The 18880-nt window shown below is 43.0% G+C and overlaps 1 protein-coding gene across 1 annotated transcript in view; it reads right to left on the reverse strand.

The window, feature by feature from the left end:
• Window positions 1-491: 491 nt before the first annotated feature.
• Window positions 492-18880, reverse strand: part of NXPH1 (neurexophilin 1) — a 193877-nt gene continuing 175488 nt past the window's right edge. Inside the window, exons 3-4 of the mRNA XM_007505793.3 lie at window positions 1524-2304; window positions 492-687 (exon numbers count right to left, since the gene is read on the reverse strand). Coding sequence (XP_007505855.1) covers window positions 1543-2304 — 762 coding nt within the window. The 3' untranslated portion in view covers window positions 492-687; window positions 1524-1542. The remainder of the gene's footprint in view (window positions 688-1523; window positions 2305-18880) is intronic.

Below are 18880 nucleotides of genomic sequence, written 5' to 3' on the forward strand. Positions count from 1 at the left end.
AGACTGGAAGGCCACTTGTTGGGGTCACTGGAGAGGGGATCCTTGGTCTGGCCCCCACTGGGCTTGAGAGCCTTCAGATACCGCCACGGGGGAGTCTGGGACTCTCCTTTTTCCCTGTGGGCGCTTTCTTCTCCCCACCCCCACACTGCAATTCCCAAGGGAAGTTTCCTCTGCTTCCACTGCTGCTTATCTGTGGGGTGGGCTGTGAGCTGCCGAAAAATGCGGCCCTTCGGCCACTAAAGCCAGCGGCCACGTCTCGGCCCCACCCGGGCTCTGCCTCTGTGAGCCTCCTGCTGTCTCTCACCCCAACAAGCAAAGAGGTCCCCCACTGACCCCCCCCCAGACAAAGGCCAGCAGCCAGGGCAGGGGAGGCCCTCCACCTCAGGGGGGCCTCGGTAGGTGGGACCCCGGGAGTTAGCAGGGGCCAGGCGGGGCCCAGGGGGTCCCCGCTTCCCCGCGGCCTGTGAAATGAGCCGCCGACACAGGCCAGATTGAAACTCAACGATAAGGATTTTATTTCTATGTACATTTCATCTGGGTCCAGAAAGAACTCTCGCTCCAGGCAGACCGCGAGCGGCCACAGTGCGGAGCGCAGCGAGGGCCGGCCAGCCGAGTTCTTGCTCGCGGAGTCACAGCTGCGGCTAAGGGCGCTCGGACTCCTCCTCCTCCTCCTCCTCGTGCCTTTTTCTTTTAGAACCAATAACAAGCAGAGACAAGTACAAGTTAATAGGAATAAGCTGCTGAAATTACACGGGATAAACTATGTACAATACAAACCATTCATACGAATGAAGACTAAGATACTGAGCTGGTTACAATGTGTGGAGGAAGAGAAGAGCCACTGACAGCCTGCACGTGGTCCTCGTGGTCCTCGGTGTCTGGGCTGGGCTCGGGCTAGGCTGGGGGCCCCAAGTCCAGTTCTTATCTTTACAGGGCGGGCGGGGCGGCCTCCTGGGGCCTCCTGGAATGTGCCTACGGGGGATGCTGGGTGCTGGGTGGGGAGGTCCCTCTGGGACGGGAGGCTGAGCTCTAGAGATGGGCATCCCGTGGTCACAAGCCTCGGGGCCTCGGTTATCGGTGCAGCTACGGAAGCAGGAGCGCATGCGCGCCCCAGGGAGGGAGAGGGAGGGGGGCTTCGCTCTCGGTGCCTGTCAGAGCCCGTTTTCTGCCTAGCTGTGCCCGTTTGCCTTGATTGGTTATCTAAGATCTCGTGACCCAGAGAATTAGAAGACCTCTTCACAGGGGTCCCGAGAGATGCAAGCCAAAATATGTGTGTACATGTACATGTATGTCTGTGTGTATGTAGGTTTCTCCTTGGGTGAGTGTATGTAAAACCTGCAGTGATTCACGACTACACGGAGAGATGGAGCCAATGGGCAGAAATGACACCAGACTGTCCCCCTGGGATCTTGGCAGCCCGTGGACAACAGCAGCATCGTAGACACAATCCAGGCCCAGACGTGGCCTCCCCTGGGTGGTAACAGCCTCGGAGGGGCCTCGGATTCCTCAGGCTTCAGTCTTACCCACAGCCACTCCTCCTCCTCACCCTGAAGGGAAGTAGGGCGTGTCACTGTGGTAGTTGTAGTCCGGACACACCTTCTGTACTAGTTTGTAGTCGGTACTATAAAAGGAAATGTAAATGCAGATGACCTTAAAGGGCTTGGAGCAGAGCCACGACACGTGGCTCTGGGTCTGCTCCTGGTAACACGTTTTGGAAGGGTCATAGTTACAGAGCGTGTTCTTGGTCGCCTTGTCAACCTTCTCGTACTCGATCCGGCAGTTAAAGGACTTGGAATCTTTGGCATCGATCACCGTCTGCTGGGCCAGGTCGAACTCCACGATCTTGGTGGGGGGCACCAGGCTCACGGACACGTTGCCTTGCCCGGTGGAATTGTGCCGGAAGTAGACACTGAACGTCCCGTTGCCGTGATCCACGATCTTCCCGGTTATCAGCAGGTTGAGCTTCACAGTCTTGATGTTGGAATGGAAATCCCCCCAGCCAAACATTTTCTTGAACTTCCCCGTCTTGACGATGGGCCGTCTCTTGGCTCTGGGCCGAGGCTCCTGCAGGTCTGTGGAGTTCCTCAGCCAGTCCCAGAGATCTTGCTCCGAGTAAGGTTCTGGGGTGTCGTAGCGCAAGTCCAAGTTCGTATCATTGTCTTTGCCGCGAAAAGTCTGTGAGAGAAGCCGGCTGATGGACAAGTCTTTGCTGCTCTCCGTCCAGATGTGCTTGAGGGTGGACTTGGTGCCGCCAGATTTTAGAAGCTCCGACTTCCCGCCATTTGTTAAATTGGCGCAGGTGACCTGGAGGGGAACAAAGAAGAAAGATGACGCTGCATGAAAACAATAGTGGTTAAGCCCAGGCACTCATTGCCGAGGCGCATTCAATCAGCAGCTATTCAGCTGGATGGGGAGCCCTTGTTTCTCTCTTCCCCTCGATATCACCTTGGAATCCCTTTAAGTGGGGACCACAGCGGAGCAGAGAGCCAGGTCCAAAGCCCGAGACTGATTTCTACACATGTACTGCCACCTAGTAGGAACAGCGTGACTTATGAGCCCACAAAGGAGCCACCTGAACAACTGGGCTCACACAGAAGCTGCACAGATGCTTGAGAAAGAAGGGCACAAAGAGCTTAGGCCCAGACAAGGAGGCCGGGCCCATTTGGGCTCTTAGGGGAAAAAGTTTCAAGACTCCCTCCAGCTCTAATTGGGATTTTCAAAAAGGATTAAAGCCAACTGATGGGAAGGAGAGAGAGGAGGCGGGAAAAGGGAGGATGACGGCTTTTCCTTGTCTCTGGAGCTTCGAAATAAGGTGATTTTTGTAACAAGATTCCAGCTTTTTTTCTTAGTGAAAAAACATGGATGTATCCCTGGCTAGATACAAGACACCATACGAGGAGTGTAAAGGGAACCTGAGACAAAGGTTCTGCCCTCTGGGAGCCTCTGTTCTAGTCTAAGAGTAACAGTGGGCATCCTCCATCCCTCTACTGCGTGCTCCCTTCATGGCTGATGATGAGGGTGCTGGTGGTGGTGACACCCGTCATTTCTTAGGGAACGCTTCCTCAATAACCGCCTTGTCAATCGGTCAGTTGTGATGTAAATGACTTTATGTACCAGGCACGGTGGTACGCCCAAAGAAGTTCCTGTACTCCAGGGACTCGGCATGTATGGAGGAAGCTGAAAGCAGGGAGGACTCCCTTCGCCACTGAACACATGAAGAAAGAATCTACGAGACATGGGGTGAAGGGAACGGCCCAAGGCTCCGACTGAATGGGTGGCTCCAGCATACTTGGCCACCACTCCATGCGCTCACTCTAGTTCCCAGAAAAGGGTCCCAGTCTTTTGCCTCTGACATGGGTATGACTTACACCCTGACAATCCAGCCACCCACTTAACACATGTGAACTTAAGCTGAGACACAGATGTAATATGAATCTGCAGACGGGTATTCATCACAGTAATAGCCTCTTCTGTCTAAGATTTCAAGACAGCCCTCTCTCCTGTTCTCCTTTTACCTAGCCAGCCATTCCTCAGCATCATTTGCTGGATCTGCTTCCAGAACGCAGCCTCTACCTGGAGGTTTCTCACAGGGTCCTGTCCTGGGACAGCTTCCCTCTACTACGGCACTTGGTGATCTCCAACGCCAGCCAATGGAGTCCATGATTCTCTTCTGATTTTCTGCCTCAGCATCTCTGCTGACCTCCAATCTCACATCTCCAGCTGCCTGTCAGACACCTCAAGCTGGATGTCCACTCAGCCTCTTGCACTCAACACAACCCAAACCCAACCCATTGTCTTTCCTCCTAACTGGCCTCCCCATCTTCCCAGTCCTTGAAGGGGTAACCCCATCTCCCAGGCCCTCATATCCAGTCTTCAATCAAGACCTGCCAATTTACTTTTGCAACATACTTTGAATCTGGGGCATTCTCCCTCAGACGCTGACAGCCCACCCAATGAAGGCCCTCATCACCTCATACCGGGATGATTTCAATAGCTTGCTAATGGGGCCTCACTCCATTTCATTTTCCATTCAGCCAACAAAATGGTTTTCCTTCAGCATGGGTCCAACGGGCTCCTGGCTTTTTCACAAATAAGACCCTTCCATATCTCAGCTCTAGGAATTTGTTCTGGCTGTCCTCCACACCTGGAATGTTCTCCATCCTCAACTCTACCTACTGACTTCCATGGCTTCCTTTAAGTCCCAACTAAAATTCTGTCTTTTACAAGAAGTCTGTCCCAACGTCTCTTAGTGCTCATACTGTCCCTCATAAGATTCTCCCATTTATACTGTTTATACTATATGCAGTTTGTTTATATGTATATATCAACACATATAATGTCAATAAATATACATATAATGAATTTATATATATATATATATGTCTGTTTGTAGTCCCCTTCCCCTGCTAGAATGTGAGTTCCTTGAAGGCAAAGACTGCCTTTTGCTTCTTCTTGTATCCCCAATCTTTTGCATAGTGCCTGGCACATAGTAGGTGCTTAATAAATGTTTATTGATTGCCTGACTTTGGATCCCCAGTGCCTGACTTATAGCAAGTTCTTGAGAAGTACCTGTTGACTGATTGACTGATTGATTGATTGCCTGGTTGGTCTGTGTGTGATGGGGGCAGGGGGTGTTTGCCTCTTTTCAAAATAAAAAGAAAGCCTATTAATTCCTTCCAACATTTTTTTTTACTGTAGCTCTGTTACTGTTCATTACAGATAATTACAGGGTGGCTTTAGCAGTGAAAAATGTCTTGATTCAAAAGCATGCATAGACATATAAATAGCGTCATGTGTAAAGATAAGAAATCGCACTCATCTGGGGAATAATAAAGACAGAAAGCCTTTCTGTATAAAGTCCTAAACGTTGCGGAAGTTCCTGGTTCTTTTTTGTCCTCCTCTCCCAGAAGACTGTAAGCTTCTTGAGGACACAGATCAAGGGGTACCAAAACACCATCCACATAGAGGGTGTTCAATTCAATTGCCATTTGGTTGGATGACTATTAGAGAGAGAGAGAGAAATAAAATAGAGGAGGAAATGTAAGCCAGGGTTCATCAGGAAGAAATACAAATTGTTCTCCATGGCAGTTGAGGATGGGAGGAATGGTAGTTCAATGGGAGTAGTTCATAAAGACTGGCAGAACGATAACCATCTATAAAGAAACCCTGTGACAGTGCGTTCTGCTCTCTGCTCTCCCAGATCTACCATTATTGCACATCAGGCTCATCTTTACAGCCACCATTTCCAGCCAGACCGTAGTCCATTATGTAGGGAAGAGGCATCCTGAAGCCCAAAGGCTGAGCTCTTCCCTGCTCTATGGCATTGGCCCAGTTGCCTTGATCCATCAAGCACGATGCAAAGCTCTCTTCTGCAACCTACATTATCTCCCACAAAACTGTGACCTTCACTGACAACAAGGGTTCACTTGGTATTAGTAACTTTAGGCACCCAAAGGAAATTATTTGGCATCACTGCAGAGAATCACTACAGAAAGGGCCTGGGAAAAGCAGCCACTAGTCAGGGCAGTGGGCCACCATCATCGAGCCAGTGAGCAACAGTCTGCCGCATGGCATGCGAGAAACGCGGAAGGCATATACTTGTGCTGAGTAGTCTTTACAGGGGGACACGGTTTCTGCCTGCAAGGAGCTTACAATATTCAGATTTTGATTTGTAGTCCTAAAGCAAAAAGACAATATTCTACCATAAGACTCCTTTGATCGGTTTTGGAAACAAAGGAGAAAAGCTGGAAACCCCCGTTGGATGATTCCAGGAGGCGGCTGGGCTCTTAACGATTTTAAAAGATCAGTCAGAAATACTGAACTGTGATCGACTGCGAAGGACTAAATTGTAGGCAGCCAAACCGTAGGTTATCCAAGATAACCCCAAGGGACTCGGGACAAAAAGCGTTAAATATATATATTTTTAAGTGAGCTCTTTCCACAGCCAAAGGAGGGCCCGTTGGAATCTGATTGCAGATCAAGCTATGCCATTTCTCACTTTGTTTCTCTCATGAGTTTTTAATTCTATATGCGATGTGTGTCTTCAGTCATGGCATGAACAATATGCCATGGAAATCTAGATTGCATGGAAGCACTGATATAGCCTATAGCAGAGTATTTGCCACCTGGGGTGGGGGGAGGAGGGAGGAAAGAAGTGAATCTGGATTGCCAGATGTCCAAAAACAACGATCAACAATGGTTTCTACATGTATTGGGGGGAGGGGGTTAAATTAAAGAGAATAGAAAGACCTGCCACCTCATCAGTGTCAGTAGTCTTCATTGACACCCATCATGACGCCCCCCTTCTACTTTGTAACCCACCTCTCAGAGTGGCTGCCATCAAAAAACTACAATAAACACTGAGTCCTTCCAACCTGAGTTAGGGTGCCCTCAGCGGACAAATGATCCTTTGTTGTGTGGCTCCAGAGGACTTCCCAGGGCATGGGCATGGCTGCCAGGACCTCTGAGTGCCCAACAACTCCATACCTCATGAATGATATGAGAGGTGGGTTTCCAAGCATAAAACCCTTCCCATCTTTGATGCGTCTCATCAAAAGTGAGGTGCGAATCATACTGCCTGGGCTGGGAAGTTAGCATCAACGGCCTCCAAGGAGGAGGAGCCCATCGCCACCCCTCCATGACTCCATCAGACTGACGTTCTCAAGGAGCCACAAATGTCATTTTCTGCTTCCCTCAGGATGCGTGCCTCCCCGTGGAATGAATCATCTCTAGCCTAAGGGTTGCAGTAGCTGCCCAAGCTTTGCATTGCTGAATGATACCAAATCAGACTCAGTCACAGGATTTCTGATGTGGAAGGAACCCTAAGCCTAACCTCAGAGGCATCCAGTTCAAACCCACCCACACCCAAACAGGAATTTCTTCCAAAATTCTAATTACTAATAAAAGCAATTGAGTCGTTCTCGAACGCGGTAGCTTGGACGCACTAGCCTCTCTTTCATTCCTTTTCCTGTAGCTACTCCTAAGGAAATTCTTTCACAACTGTTCATGGTTCTTCACACTTGAAAAATCAAGCATTGTGACAGCCATGAAGAAACTATTTTTGCTGTGGAGAAATCAAACTTTTTTTCATGCTGTGAAAATAACCCTCCTTCCACTCGCTCATCTTCTAAGCACACACACATCACTTTTGACTCACTTACACATGAATATTGATGAGTGGTTAAGAAGCATTATTCCCAGGGCCCCATCCTCATCACTTGGTCCATTCTCCCCAAATATAATTACAGCTTGCTCCCATTTTTGCATTACAAGAGGTCGATCTTTGAATTAATAAATGTATGAAATGCCATTAATACAAAAGAAAAGAAACTCAGTACAAAGTTAATATTTTATGTTATTTCCTTTTAAAATTTATAAGGAATATCTTATGTGAAGACCCCTGGGCATATGTGTCTAATAAGGAGAAACACATTAAAAATAACATTTTAAAAAACTAGTTCCCACCTAAAGACTGAAGCTCCTTCAACATCATTCTTGCATTATGTATTTCTCATTTTACCTTGCATAAACACTCTTATGATATGGTTAATATTTGTAAATCAAATGAAAAAGGACTTTGGGCACCACCATGAGCAACCAATTTTGCCTCTGATTCCACTGAGAATCCTGAAAGAAAACAAAGAATGTCCGATTGGTAGAGAGGCCCCTGGGGTAGGATCCAAGACCTGCTCTCAGATGGGGAATACAGACATCATGAAGATTAGTTTATGTGTTAGGGAGGGAGCTCAGTTCCCCATTATAGAAGATCTACATGGAATCAAATGGGTTACTTAGGGAAAAGGATAACTCTTAAAAGCAGGTTGACATAAAGTAGAACTGGAAATGTGCAACAACAACATGAAAGATTGCTCTATGATAACTAATAAAAATCCAAATTACAGTGTGCCTGAAGCTTGCAAAATGGAAAAAGAAAAGGACAAAAGGCAGATATGGTTAATGATGGAAGGCTACGGGCAGTCAGGTACACTACCACACTTTGGGTAGTTATGCACTGGGACGGCTATTTGGGAAAAGAATTTGGAAAAGTCTTACTTTATCCCCTCTGTGGTCATGTGTGTAATGAAAGTTGGACTGCTCCTTAAGTGGCTGGAGAAGTTCTGGAGCTTTCTTTCTCACTGCCTGAGTCATTCAAAGTCCACCCATCACATGCTGGTACTGGTGGCTTTAGCAGATCTCCTACGTCTACCCAAGATATCTTTCCAATCAAATGTTAAGGATTACCCTGGTGAATGTAGATGCAGAAGAGAGAATAGTTTAACTGAATTTAATCAGGAATTATATCCTTTTCAATCTTAGTGATGAAGGTGTTTTATTACATTTTCAGTACACACATTTTTCATAACCCAGAGCCAGAATGAGTTGACTGGCAGAAATTAGGACTTGGCCAGATTATTTTTTGACCTAGAAACGCTATTACTGAGTATATATCCCAAGGAAGTCAAAGACAAAAATAAAGAGCCTAGGTAGCATACTCTGTGTCAGAGGGGGGAAATGGAGACAAAGTAGGTGCCTCTGATTTAGAAAACAGTTATGACATTCAAAATTAATGAACAATTATTACTTCACAATAAACAACAATAACCTTAAGAATAAAAAAACACCGGAAGACTTCCACAACCAGTTGTAGGATTATATAAACTAAACCAAAACAATGAAGAGAACAGCTACAATAAGGTAAATGAAAAGAACCCGAAAATCAAGCTAAATGATGAGTATCAATGGCTAACATTGGCCCTAGAGAAGAAGGAGGAGTTAGAGTTAGTGGTCCAATGGTAAGACTTTCCTTTGAATCGAGCAGAAGGAGACTAGAGTTGTAGATCATCTCATGCACAGCATTAGGGCCAATGTGGCTGGGTCTTCCCCAAGCCTGGAATTCTCTGCCTCCTCACCTCCTCATCCTGGCTGCCCTGCATTCCTTCAAGTCTGAGCTGAAAGTCCACCTTCTGCAGGAGGAGGCTCCCAGTGTCTCTGTACTGCTAGTAGCTTTCCCCTGAGATGACCTTCCACTTATCCTGTCTATGTCATTTATGTGCACATCATTTCTTCCATTTAGATGGGAGCACCTTGAGTATGTAGGAAGCAGGGTTGGCCTTCCCTTTTCTTCCCAGGACTTGGATGATGACCCATGGCAAGTACTTGATAAATAGTCATTAATTAAGTGAAATCAGAGTCATAGAAAGACTAGACAGAGAAGTCATAAATATATGCCCCAAAGCCATTCCCTTAGAGAGAAATCTGCAAAGTACATGAACAAATGGCTCTCAAAAGAATTGCAAACTATGATAAACCACATGAAAGAATTCTCCAAATCACTAAAAATTGGACACATACAAATCAAAGTCACCCTAATGTCTTGGCACACTCAGCAAATTGGCAAAGATAATAGACGATAGGCAAAGTCAATATTGGAAAGATTGTGGAAAAACAAGTACCCTGATGCATTATTGGTACTATGAACTGATGCATGTATTCTGAGCAGCAATCTGGAATTATGCAAAGAAAGTGATTCAGATGTAAATATCTTCTGACTTAGAGATTACATTGATAACCCTAAGGTTGAGGGAAGGCAATAACAAGAAGGAAAGATGACATAAACCAAAATATGCATGATAGCCCTTTTTGTTAAGAGATGTCCATTCATTGGAAAATGGTTAAATAAACTGTGACACATACATATAATGACAAATTACTGTGCTGTAAGATAACAGGAATCTGTTGAATACCCCAAGGTATGTGAACAGATGTGAGGGAGAACAAATATAACCAGAAAACAATACACACATTGACCACAATAATGCAAATGGAAAGAAAATCTAAACTGAATATCAATGAAGAATTAGGAGAGCATATCTCTTGAGTTTGTTTCGAGAAATCAGAACCCATGGGTGTAGACATTGCCAATGACATTTGCAATAATGTTTACTTTGATCAAGTTTGGGGTTGGTTTGGATTTTTTACTTTTAACGATTATATTATAATGCTTTGTTTTCTTGGGAAGAGCAAGGGAGGAGCCACTGGGAAATATAAGAGATAAGAAAATAAAAACGAATTTAAATTTAATTTTAAAAAAGAAATAGATGAACTCATTATAGTAGCACACATCTATAATCTCTGCTACCAGGGATGATAGCATGGTAACATTGGTGGACCTCTTGAGTTATGGAGTTCTGAACTGCCCTAGGACTAGAATCAGGCTGATGTCTGCATCATCAGGCCCCAGGATCAGGGGTCACTAGTCCACATGAGGAGAGGCAAGTCAAAGTTTCTGTGATAATCAACATAGGAGTGAGCCCATGGGTGCCTACTGTAATTCGAGCCTGGACAAAATAGAGGGAGACCCAAATTAAAAGTAATTACAATAGCAAGTTATTATAAAGCTGAATTGGCCATGCTGCAAATATTGGTCAACTCAGAACCCCTGGGAATCAATTTTCCTTTCTCCTTTGTTAGCAGGACTCCTTTCACCACCACATCAGGGTCTCGAGTAGTGCCTATGGCATCCCTGGAACACAGTCCACACCATGTTAAGCAAACTACCCAGGAGTCAAGAGTGTGGGTGTTAGGCATAGATAGAATCTCCCATTCTGCCTTCCTCTTCCTCACTCCACACCCTTGACTAGCACCAAAGGAAAAAAGAAAAAGCAAGGTGTGTTGGGCAATCCCTGAGGTTGAAGGAGAGAGGAGAGTGTGAGGTCAGAAGTAGAGGGTCTCTCTAATCTTAGGTCAATATGTTCTCATCTAATACCAGGGGACAAGATAGGAAGAGAGGAAATAACATTTCAATTGACTTTGCTTTCTGCAGAGCAGGAAGGGCATTCTTTCTAATCCCCTATAGCTAGAGAAGCCATCCAGGCCCAGGTTCACAGCCCTGGATTCATTCTTGACACTCCTTCCCCTTAAGGTCCTTTGTGCCAGATCTTTGTAGTATCCGTTTAACCCCATCTCCCATCATCCCTATTAATCACACAGCCACCACTCGTGCTCAATCCCTCAACATTTTTCACTGGGCTCTTGCAAAAGTCTCCTCACTGACTTCCCAGTATTCAGTGTTACCCCTTTACTAACCATCCTTTGGAGCTGACATGTGACCATGTTGTTTCCTGGTTTAGGAAGTTTCAAGGACTCCCTATCATTTCTAGGGTAAATATGAGCTCCTCTTTGGGGCAGTGGAAGCCTATCCCAGTATGACTATAATCTGCACTTCCAGGGTAATGGATGACCCATTCATTATTCCCTCTTACATACTCTGCACTTCGGTCACATTGGCCAACTTGATTTTTCCATGAACAACTTCCCATCTTCCACCTTGGTGATCTGTATATCTGGATTCCATTTCTTCAATATTCTCCCTGCTTTCCACCACCTCTTGGAAACCCACATTCCCTTCAAGACTAGCTCCAGAACCATCTCCTACTATCCTTCTTGGTCTCCCCAGTTCTTAGAGTGGCACATTCAAGTTACTTGGTATGCATTTGATTTATGGGCAAGCTAGATGGAACAGTAGATAGAGCCATGGATGTAGAAGCAAGAAGTCTGATCTTTCTGACTTCAATTCTTGCCTCAGATATCAATTAGCTACACTACTCTGGGCAAAACATCTAACTTTATTTGCCTCAGTTTCCTCATCTACAAAATGAGCTGGAGAAGAAAATGGCAAACCTCTCCAGTATCTTTACCAATAAAACCTCAAATAGGGTCAATGAAGAGTGACCAAGCAATAAAAACTTGATTTCTATTTTAGACTTGTTTATCAGTTTACATATATCCCTCCTGGTGAAAGCTCCCTGAGGGCAAGGACTATTTCGTTCTATTTTGCCCATAACCCAGCACAGGTCCTGATAGAGAGTAGATACTAAATAGAGGAAATGGAAATGGATGGATAATCATTTCAAGTTGTAGAGCAGCAAAGAGTTTGGAGTGGGTCCATCAAAGTGGTCTGAAGGCAATGCAAATGGGACTGTGGTCTCCAATAACTAATCTGGAAGAAGGCTTTTTTGCAAAGCCAGACAGAAGTTCTGCTAAGAGTTGCTTGGCAATGGTTCTCTTTTTGTGTTTGTTCTTTATTTTTTTGTTACACTTTGATTTGAATTGTCTCCCTCCCTCCCAAGTCAATATATGATGCAGCCATATGTATACATGCTAACATGGGTGTGGAACCAGACAATACATCCTGCCATATTGAGTTCTTTTTCTGGAGAGGGATAGCAAGTTCCTTCATAAGTCCTGCATAGTTTATTTGAATAGTCATACCACTTAGAATAGCTTCATCATTGACAATTACTCTTTAAATAATATTACTAATACTGAAACAACATCCTCTTAGTTCTGCTTATTTCACTCTACGTTATTTCAAACAAAATCTTTCATGTTTTGTCTGAAACCAACCTGTTCATCATTGCTTACAGTACAGTAGCATTGCATCATAATCATATACCAAAACGTATTGGGTCATTCCCCAATGGGCTGGCACCCCTCAATTTCCAATTCTTTTCTATAAACATTTCAGGAACATGCAGGTTCTTTTCCTTTTTCCCTGATCACCTTCAGAAAGGGAACTAATTCGTGGTATTGCTGGGTCAAAGGGTGACACAGTTTTATCTTATTGTTTTTATTGAATTTTTTCAATTATATTTAGAAACAATTTTTGACAATTGTTTTCTGACATTTTTCAATTCAGATTCTCTCCTTCTCTGCCCTCCTCAGGCAGTAACTAGTCTTGTATAAGTTATATCAGTGCTTTCATGCAATACATAGTTCCATACTTCCCATGTCATGACTAAAGATACATGTCAATTATACAATAAAAAACTCATGAAGGAAAGAAAGTGAAAAAATTAGTACTTTGATCTGCAATCAGATTTCAACAGTTCCTTCTTTAGCTATAGATTGTTTTGTTTGGTTAAGCATGAGTCCTTGGGGTTTTCTTGGAACTTTGTTTTGCTGATAATGGTTTAGTCTTTCACAGTTGATCATCATACAATAGTTTGGTTTCTGTATACACAGTTCTCCTAGTTCCGCTCACTTCACTTTGCATTCGTTCGTATAAGTCTTTCAAGGTTTTCCTGAACTCATCCTGTTTATCATTTCTTATGGAGCAATAGTTTTCCATTACAACCATATATCACATATGATGAACATCCCTTCAGTTTCCAATTCTTTGCCACTATAAAAAGAGCTGCCAAAAATGATTTTGTACAAGTAGGTTCTTTTCCCTTATCTCTGATCTCTTTGGGACACAGACCCAGTAGTGGCACTTCAGGGTAAAAGGATATATGCATAGCTTGTGGCCCTTTGGGCATACTTACATATTGCCCTCCAGAAAGGTTAAATTGGTTAACAATTCCACCAATAGTGCATTAGTGCCCCAATTTTCCTACATCACCTCCAATATTTATCATTTTCCTTTGTGATCATATAAGTCAGTCTGACAGGTAGGAGGTGGTATCTCAAAGTTGTTTAATTTGCATTTCTCTAATCAATTGTGTTTTGGTGCATTTATTCATATGACTAAAAATAGCTTCAATTTCTCCATATGAGATTTGCCTGTTCATATCCTTTGACCATTTATCAAATGTGGAATGCTTTGTATTCTTATAAATTTTACTGAGTTCTCTATATATTTGAGAGGTACTTTGTCAGAGACACTATAATTTTTCCCTCAATTTATTTCCTTCCTTCTAATCTTAATTACATTGGTTTTGTTTGTATAGAAACTTTATTTAATATAATCAAAATTGTGTTTCATTTTTTGTAATGTTCTCTATGTCTTGTTTAGTCATAAATTCTTCTCTTTTCATAAGCCTAACAGGTAAACTTTTCCATTTTCCCCTCATTTGTTTATGGTGTCACTTTATTTCTAGATCAAATATCTACCTTAAATTTATCTTGATGTATGGTGAGATGTCAGTCTATGCTTAGTTTCTGCCATATTGTTTTCCACTTTTCCCAGCAGTTTTTGTCAAATGCTGAGTTCTTCCCCCAATAGCATGGATCTTTGAGTTATAGAACATTAGTTTCCTATGATCATTAATCAGTGTATTGATTTCTTAATCTATTCCATCTGTCATTCCATCTACTTTCATATTTCTTAGGCTGTACCAAATTGTTTTGATGATTATCACTCTACAGTATAGTTTGATGTCTGGTATGTCTAGGCCTCCTTCCTTCATATTTTTTCACCATTTCCCTTGATATTCTTGACGTTTCATTCCTCCAGATGAATTTTATTATTTTTCCTAATTTTGGGAAATATTTCTGGGTAATTTGATTTGTGTGGTAACTGAATAAATAAGTTAAGGTAGGACTGTTGTTTTTATTATGTTGGCTCAGCCTATCCATGAGAAATTAATATTTTCCCAATTGTTTATATCTGATTTTATTTGTGTGAAAAGTGTTTTGTAATTGTGTTCATGTAGTTCCTGGGTTTGTTTTGATAAATATACCCCTAGGTATCTTGTATTGTCTATAGTTATTTTAAGTGGAATTTCTTTTTCTATAGAATTTTGTTGATGGTAAATAGAAATGCTGCCAATTTATGTGGATTTATTTTGTATTATACATAGTTTTATTTATTTATTTATTTATTTATTTATTTATTATTTATTTATATATTATTTATTTTATTTATTTATTATACACATTCCCCTACAACTGTTGGGGAATAATTCATTCCAAATTGCTCTCCAAAACTGTTGGATCAGATTGAAATATCACCGATGGAGGAACAATTTTTTCACATATCTTCTAGCATGGCATTTTCCCCTACGATCATTTTAACCAATCTCATAGGTGTTAAATGGTACCTCAGAGTTGTTTTAATTTGCATTTCTCTAATCATTAATATAATTTAGACCATTTTTATATGACTATTCAAAAGCCTGGATTTCTTCTTCCAAAAAAACTGCCTGTTCATATCCTTTGACCATTTATAAATTGGAGTATGACTCATATTCTTATGAATTTAACTAAGTTCTCTCTATATATGAGCTATGAGAACTTTATCTAAGAAACTGGCTATAATTTTTCCCTAAGTTTTCCGCTTTCCTTCCAATTTTGGCTACCTTGGTTTAATTTGTACATTTTTTTAATTTAATGCAATCAGAATTATTCCTTTTACATCCCACAGCATTCTCTCTCATGTCTATCCATATTTTTTCTTTTACCCATAAATCAGACAGATAATATATTCCATGCTCCTCTAATATTGGTCTTAATGGCTAGGTCGTGTATCCATTCAGAACTTATCTTGGCAAATAGCATAAGATATTCTTTCTGCCAGACCATTTTCCCACTTTTTCAGCAAATTTTACCAACTAGTTTGTTCTATCCCCAAAGCTTAGTTATAAGCCCATTCTATTCCACTGATCCCCAGTTCTACTTCTTAGCTAGTACAAGATACTTTTACTAGTGATTGCCTTTTAGTGCAAGCCATCCTTTACATTTCATTAATTCCTTTGATGTTCTTGATATTATGTTCTTCTAACTGAATTTTGTTATTTTTTCTAGCTCAACAAAGTAATTTTTGGTGGTTCATTTGGGATGGTATTGAAGAAATAGCTCACTTTAGGTAGAATTGTCATTTTTATGATATTGGTTCAGCCCACTCATAAACAATTACTGTTTCTCCAATTATTTAAATCTGACTTTATTTGTATGAACAATGTTTTATGATTATGCTCATAGAGTTCCTGACTTTCTCTTGTGGGGTATATTCCCAGGTGTTTTATATTGTCTACAGTTCTTTTAAATACATAATGAAATAAAAAATAAAAGCTTTTACTATCTTTGCTTGGCAACGGTTTTCTGAAGTTGTGAGAAGCACAGTAGCAAAGCCTTTCTTTATCAAGTACCATGGACCCCAGAGAGTGGTCCTTCCATGTCAGATGTCCCCAGATGCGAAGGCCATAAGGCTATGCAAACAGAAAATGTGCTGGCTCCTGTCACCTGCCCATTGGTCTGTTGATTAGCCAGTCCAACTCCCATATTATCAGAGAAGGGAGATGGGATGTTATAAAAAGAAAGGAGACTATCGTGGCTAAATCCATGCCATGGCCTGACTCTTTCTAGTACCATGTACCTCAAAGTCATTTTTCCATGTCACATAAGCCCACCATCAAGAGGTTGCCTTTGTCTTAAATAAATAGTATTTGCATAGCAAATTCATCTAGGTTTGCAAAGCATTGACAAATATGACCTCATTATAGCATCACCAAAATCCCTGCGAAGTGGGTGTGATTATTTCAACATTTTATAGTTAGGAGGACACTGAAGCACATATTAAGTAGTTTTTCTGGAGCCACGGAGCTGGGAAGAGTCAGAGGCTGAACATGAACTCGTATCTTCCTGACTCCAAGTCCAACACTATCCTTTAGGCCTTCTAGTTTCCATTCTGAGAGTCAAAGATGGCGCTGATGATGAGGGCAGAACAAAGCAAACTCCATACATTCCGTCATCATAAAAATCTCTCCCCCTTTGGCTAGAAGCTACAGAGAATCTCTAGACTGGCTACAAGCTTAACAGCAAATTACACCTGAACATGGTGAGCTACAGCTCAAAGCTAGCCACAAATTTCTAGTCTCAAATGACTAGCCTTCATCAAGAATAATTAGCGTTTGCCATTTGACACGCCATATGGAGTGCCAGCTAAAAACTGGAAGGAGGGAGCAGGGATATAAAGGCTATTTTAAGCCCCGTCTCTTCCAATTCACATTCCTACATTGTCCATCTTCAACCAGATAAGACTCCCAATATCGATATTCACTGAAGAGGAATGAGGAAGACGCCAGGACCTGCTCATAATATTGTCTTTGGGAAACTGATGTGAGACCACATCCTAGGGAAGCCCTTACCTGCTGAGGCTGAAGCTCCTTTGGGGCATTCAGTCCCCTCCTAGATTGGTCTACAAAGGATCCTTTCAGGCTAAACTAAATTCCCTTTTAGTCAATGAGGTCTGCTATCTCCAATTCTGGAAGGCTTTGCTTCCTTATCTGGGCTCCTAGCTTCCTTGGCTTTCTTTGAGGAAGATCCCACTTTTACAAGAAGCCTTCACTGTCCCTCCTTCAATGTCATGTCTTCGCTCTTAGAATGAATGAATTCATAGCTAGATAATGTACATAGATATAGATATAGGTATAGATATATAGATATATAGATATAGATATAGGTATAGGCTAGATTAGATGTAGTTATAGATTAGATATAAATTATAGATATAGAATATCTATATTATAGAATATAGAACCATAAGAAGGTTCAATGGCTGAGAGGGTGACGCAGCAAAGCACTGTGGAGTGCTCAGGGCGTGTTGGAGCACAAAAGACAACACGGCCATCCAATGCAGCTGAGGAAGTCTCCAGGTGTAACGACTTTCCGTGCCACTGGACCCAGGCTTCCAACGCCGAGAGAGTGGGACTGTCTCTGTGCATCGACTTTTCCACTTAAATCTCCTTCACACAAAAGTGTCTTTGTGCACACTCATCAGGGTACTTCAATAAATGATAATGCACAAAGACAATAGTCATTCTCGGTCACCGAGAGACTACCACTACTGGGATAGAGATAGAGATAGAGATAGAGATAGAGATAGAGATAGAGATAGAGATAGAGATAGAGATAAAGAGATAGAGAGATAGAGAGATAGAGAGATGTAGGTGTAGGTGTAGGTGTAGGTGTAGGTGTAGGTGTAGGTGTAGATGTAGATGTAGATATAGAGATGTAGGTGTAGGTGTAGGTGTAGATGTAGATGTAGATGTAGATGTAGAGATGTAGGTGTAGGTGTAGATGTAGATGTAGATGTAGATGTAGAGGTAGATGTAGATGTAGATGTAGATATAGAGATGTAGGTGTAGATGTAGATGTAGATGTAGATATAGATATAGATTTAGATATAGATATAGATATAGAGGTATAGGTATGCATGTATTTATTCTTTTTGCACCGAGGTGCTTGCATGTTATCTCCTCCTTCAGACTATGCCTTTCTTGAAATTAGGGATGGCTTTTGCTTTTCTTTGTATCCCAAGTATCTCTAAGGTTCCTGGCACATAACAAATGCTTGCTTGCTGTTGAATGACTAACTCTCGTTGGGGGACTTTAGAGTGAATAGCTGATGGCTGAAGCTGCCTTGTTCCAAGGTCCCTTCGCTGTCATTCTTCCCCTGATGGATGGGAGTCTGAGCTGCAGCTGTCTCTTGCTGAGGCTGCTCTGCCAACCCCCTTGACCCTCTGTGCCAGGACTTGTCGGAGCCGCGGGGCTGGGGAAGAGTAGAGGGCGGAATGTCTCGTGTTCTGTGGCCCCGGGAAGAACCGGGCGCAGCGCCACTGGAGATGGTGTCACGCTAGGGCGTCCTCATAACATAGAACTTATTTGGAAGCGTTGATATAATTTTACAGACAATTAATCTGCATTATGTACAAATTGTTTTCCTATTATTGAGAAGAAGCTCATCAGTCTTGGGCGTCTTGTGGTCTTCGTCACTGCACCAGCCTCTGCGCTCCTCTCCCTGCACGAACATTGTGGAGCAAACGGGCCAACCCTAACAGGCACCGCCCAGCAGACGACCTCTTTAGATGCTCCTGGATAACGCGGTCGCGGCCACAACTCGCCTCATTGAATGCCTTTTCCCGAGTCATAGCAGCTTCCACCCTAACGAGAGCTCCAGACGAATCCCCTCAGAGCGCCGGGCTCAGCGGCTTCAAGGTAGCCGCTTGCCATCTCCGCCATATGCTGTTCTCCCCCTCCGTGACCGAGGGCCACCCATAGGAGCTCCAGAGAGGCCCTCAGTCTGTGAGACTTCCCCGACCCGCACCGGGGCAGCCACCCCACCTCTGATCGGTGGAGCAGAGACTCTGGAAGAGGAGCCG

This window comes from Monodelphis domestica, chromosome 5, assembly GCF_027887165.1.
Source record: "Monodelphis domestica isolate mMonDom1 chromosome 5, mMonDom1.pri, whole genome shotgun sequence".
NCBI classification, from domain to species: domain Eukaryota; kingdom Metazoa; phylum Chordata; class Mammalia; order Didelphimorphia; family Didelphidae; genus Monodelphis; species Monodelphis domestica.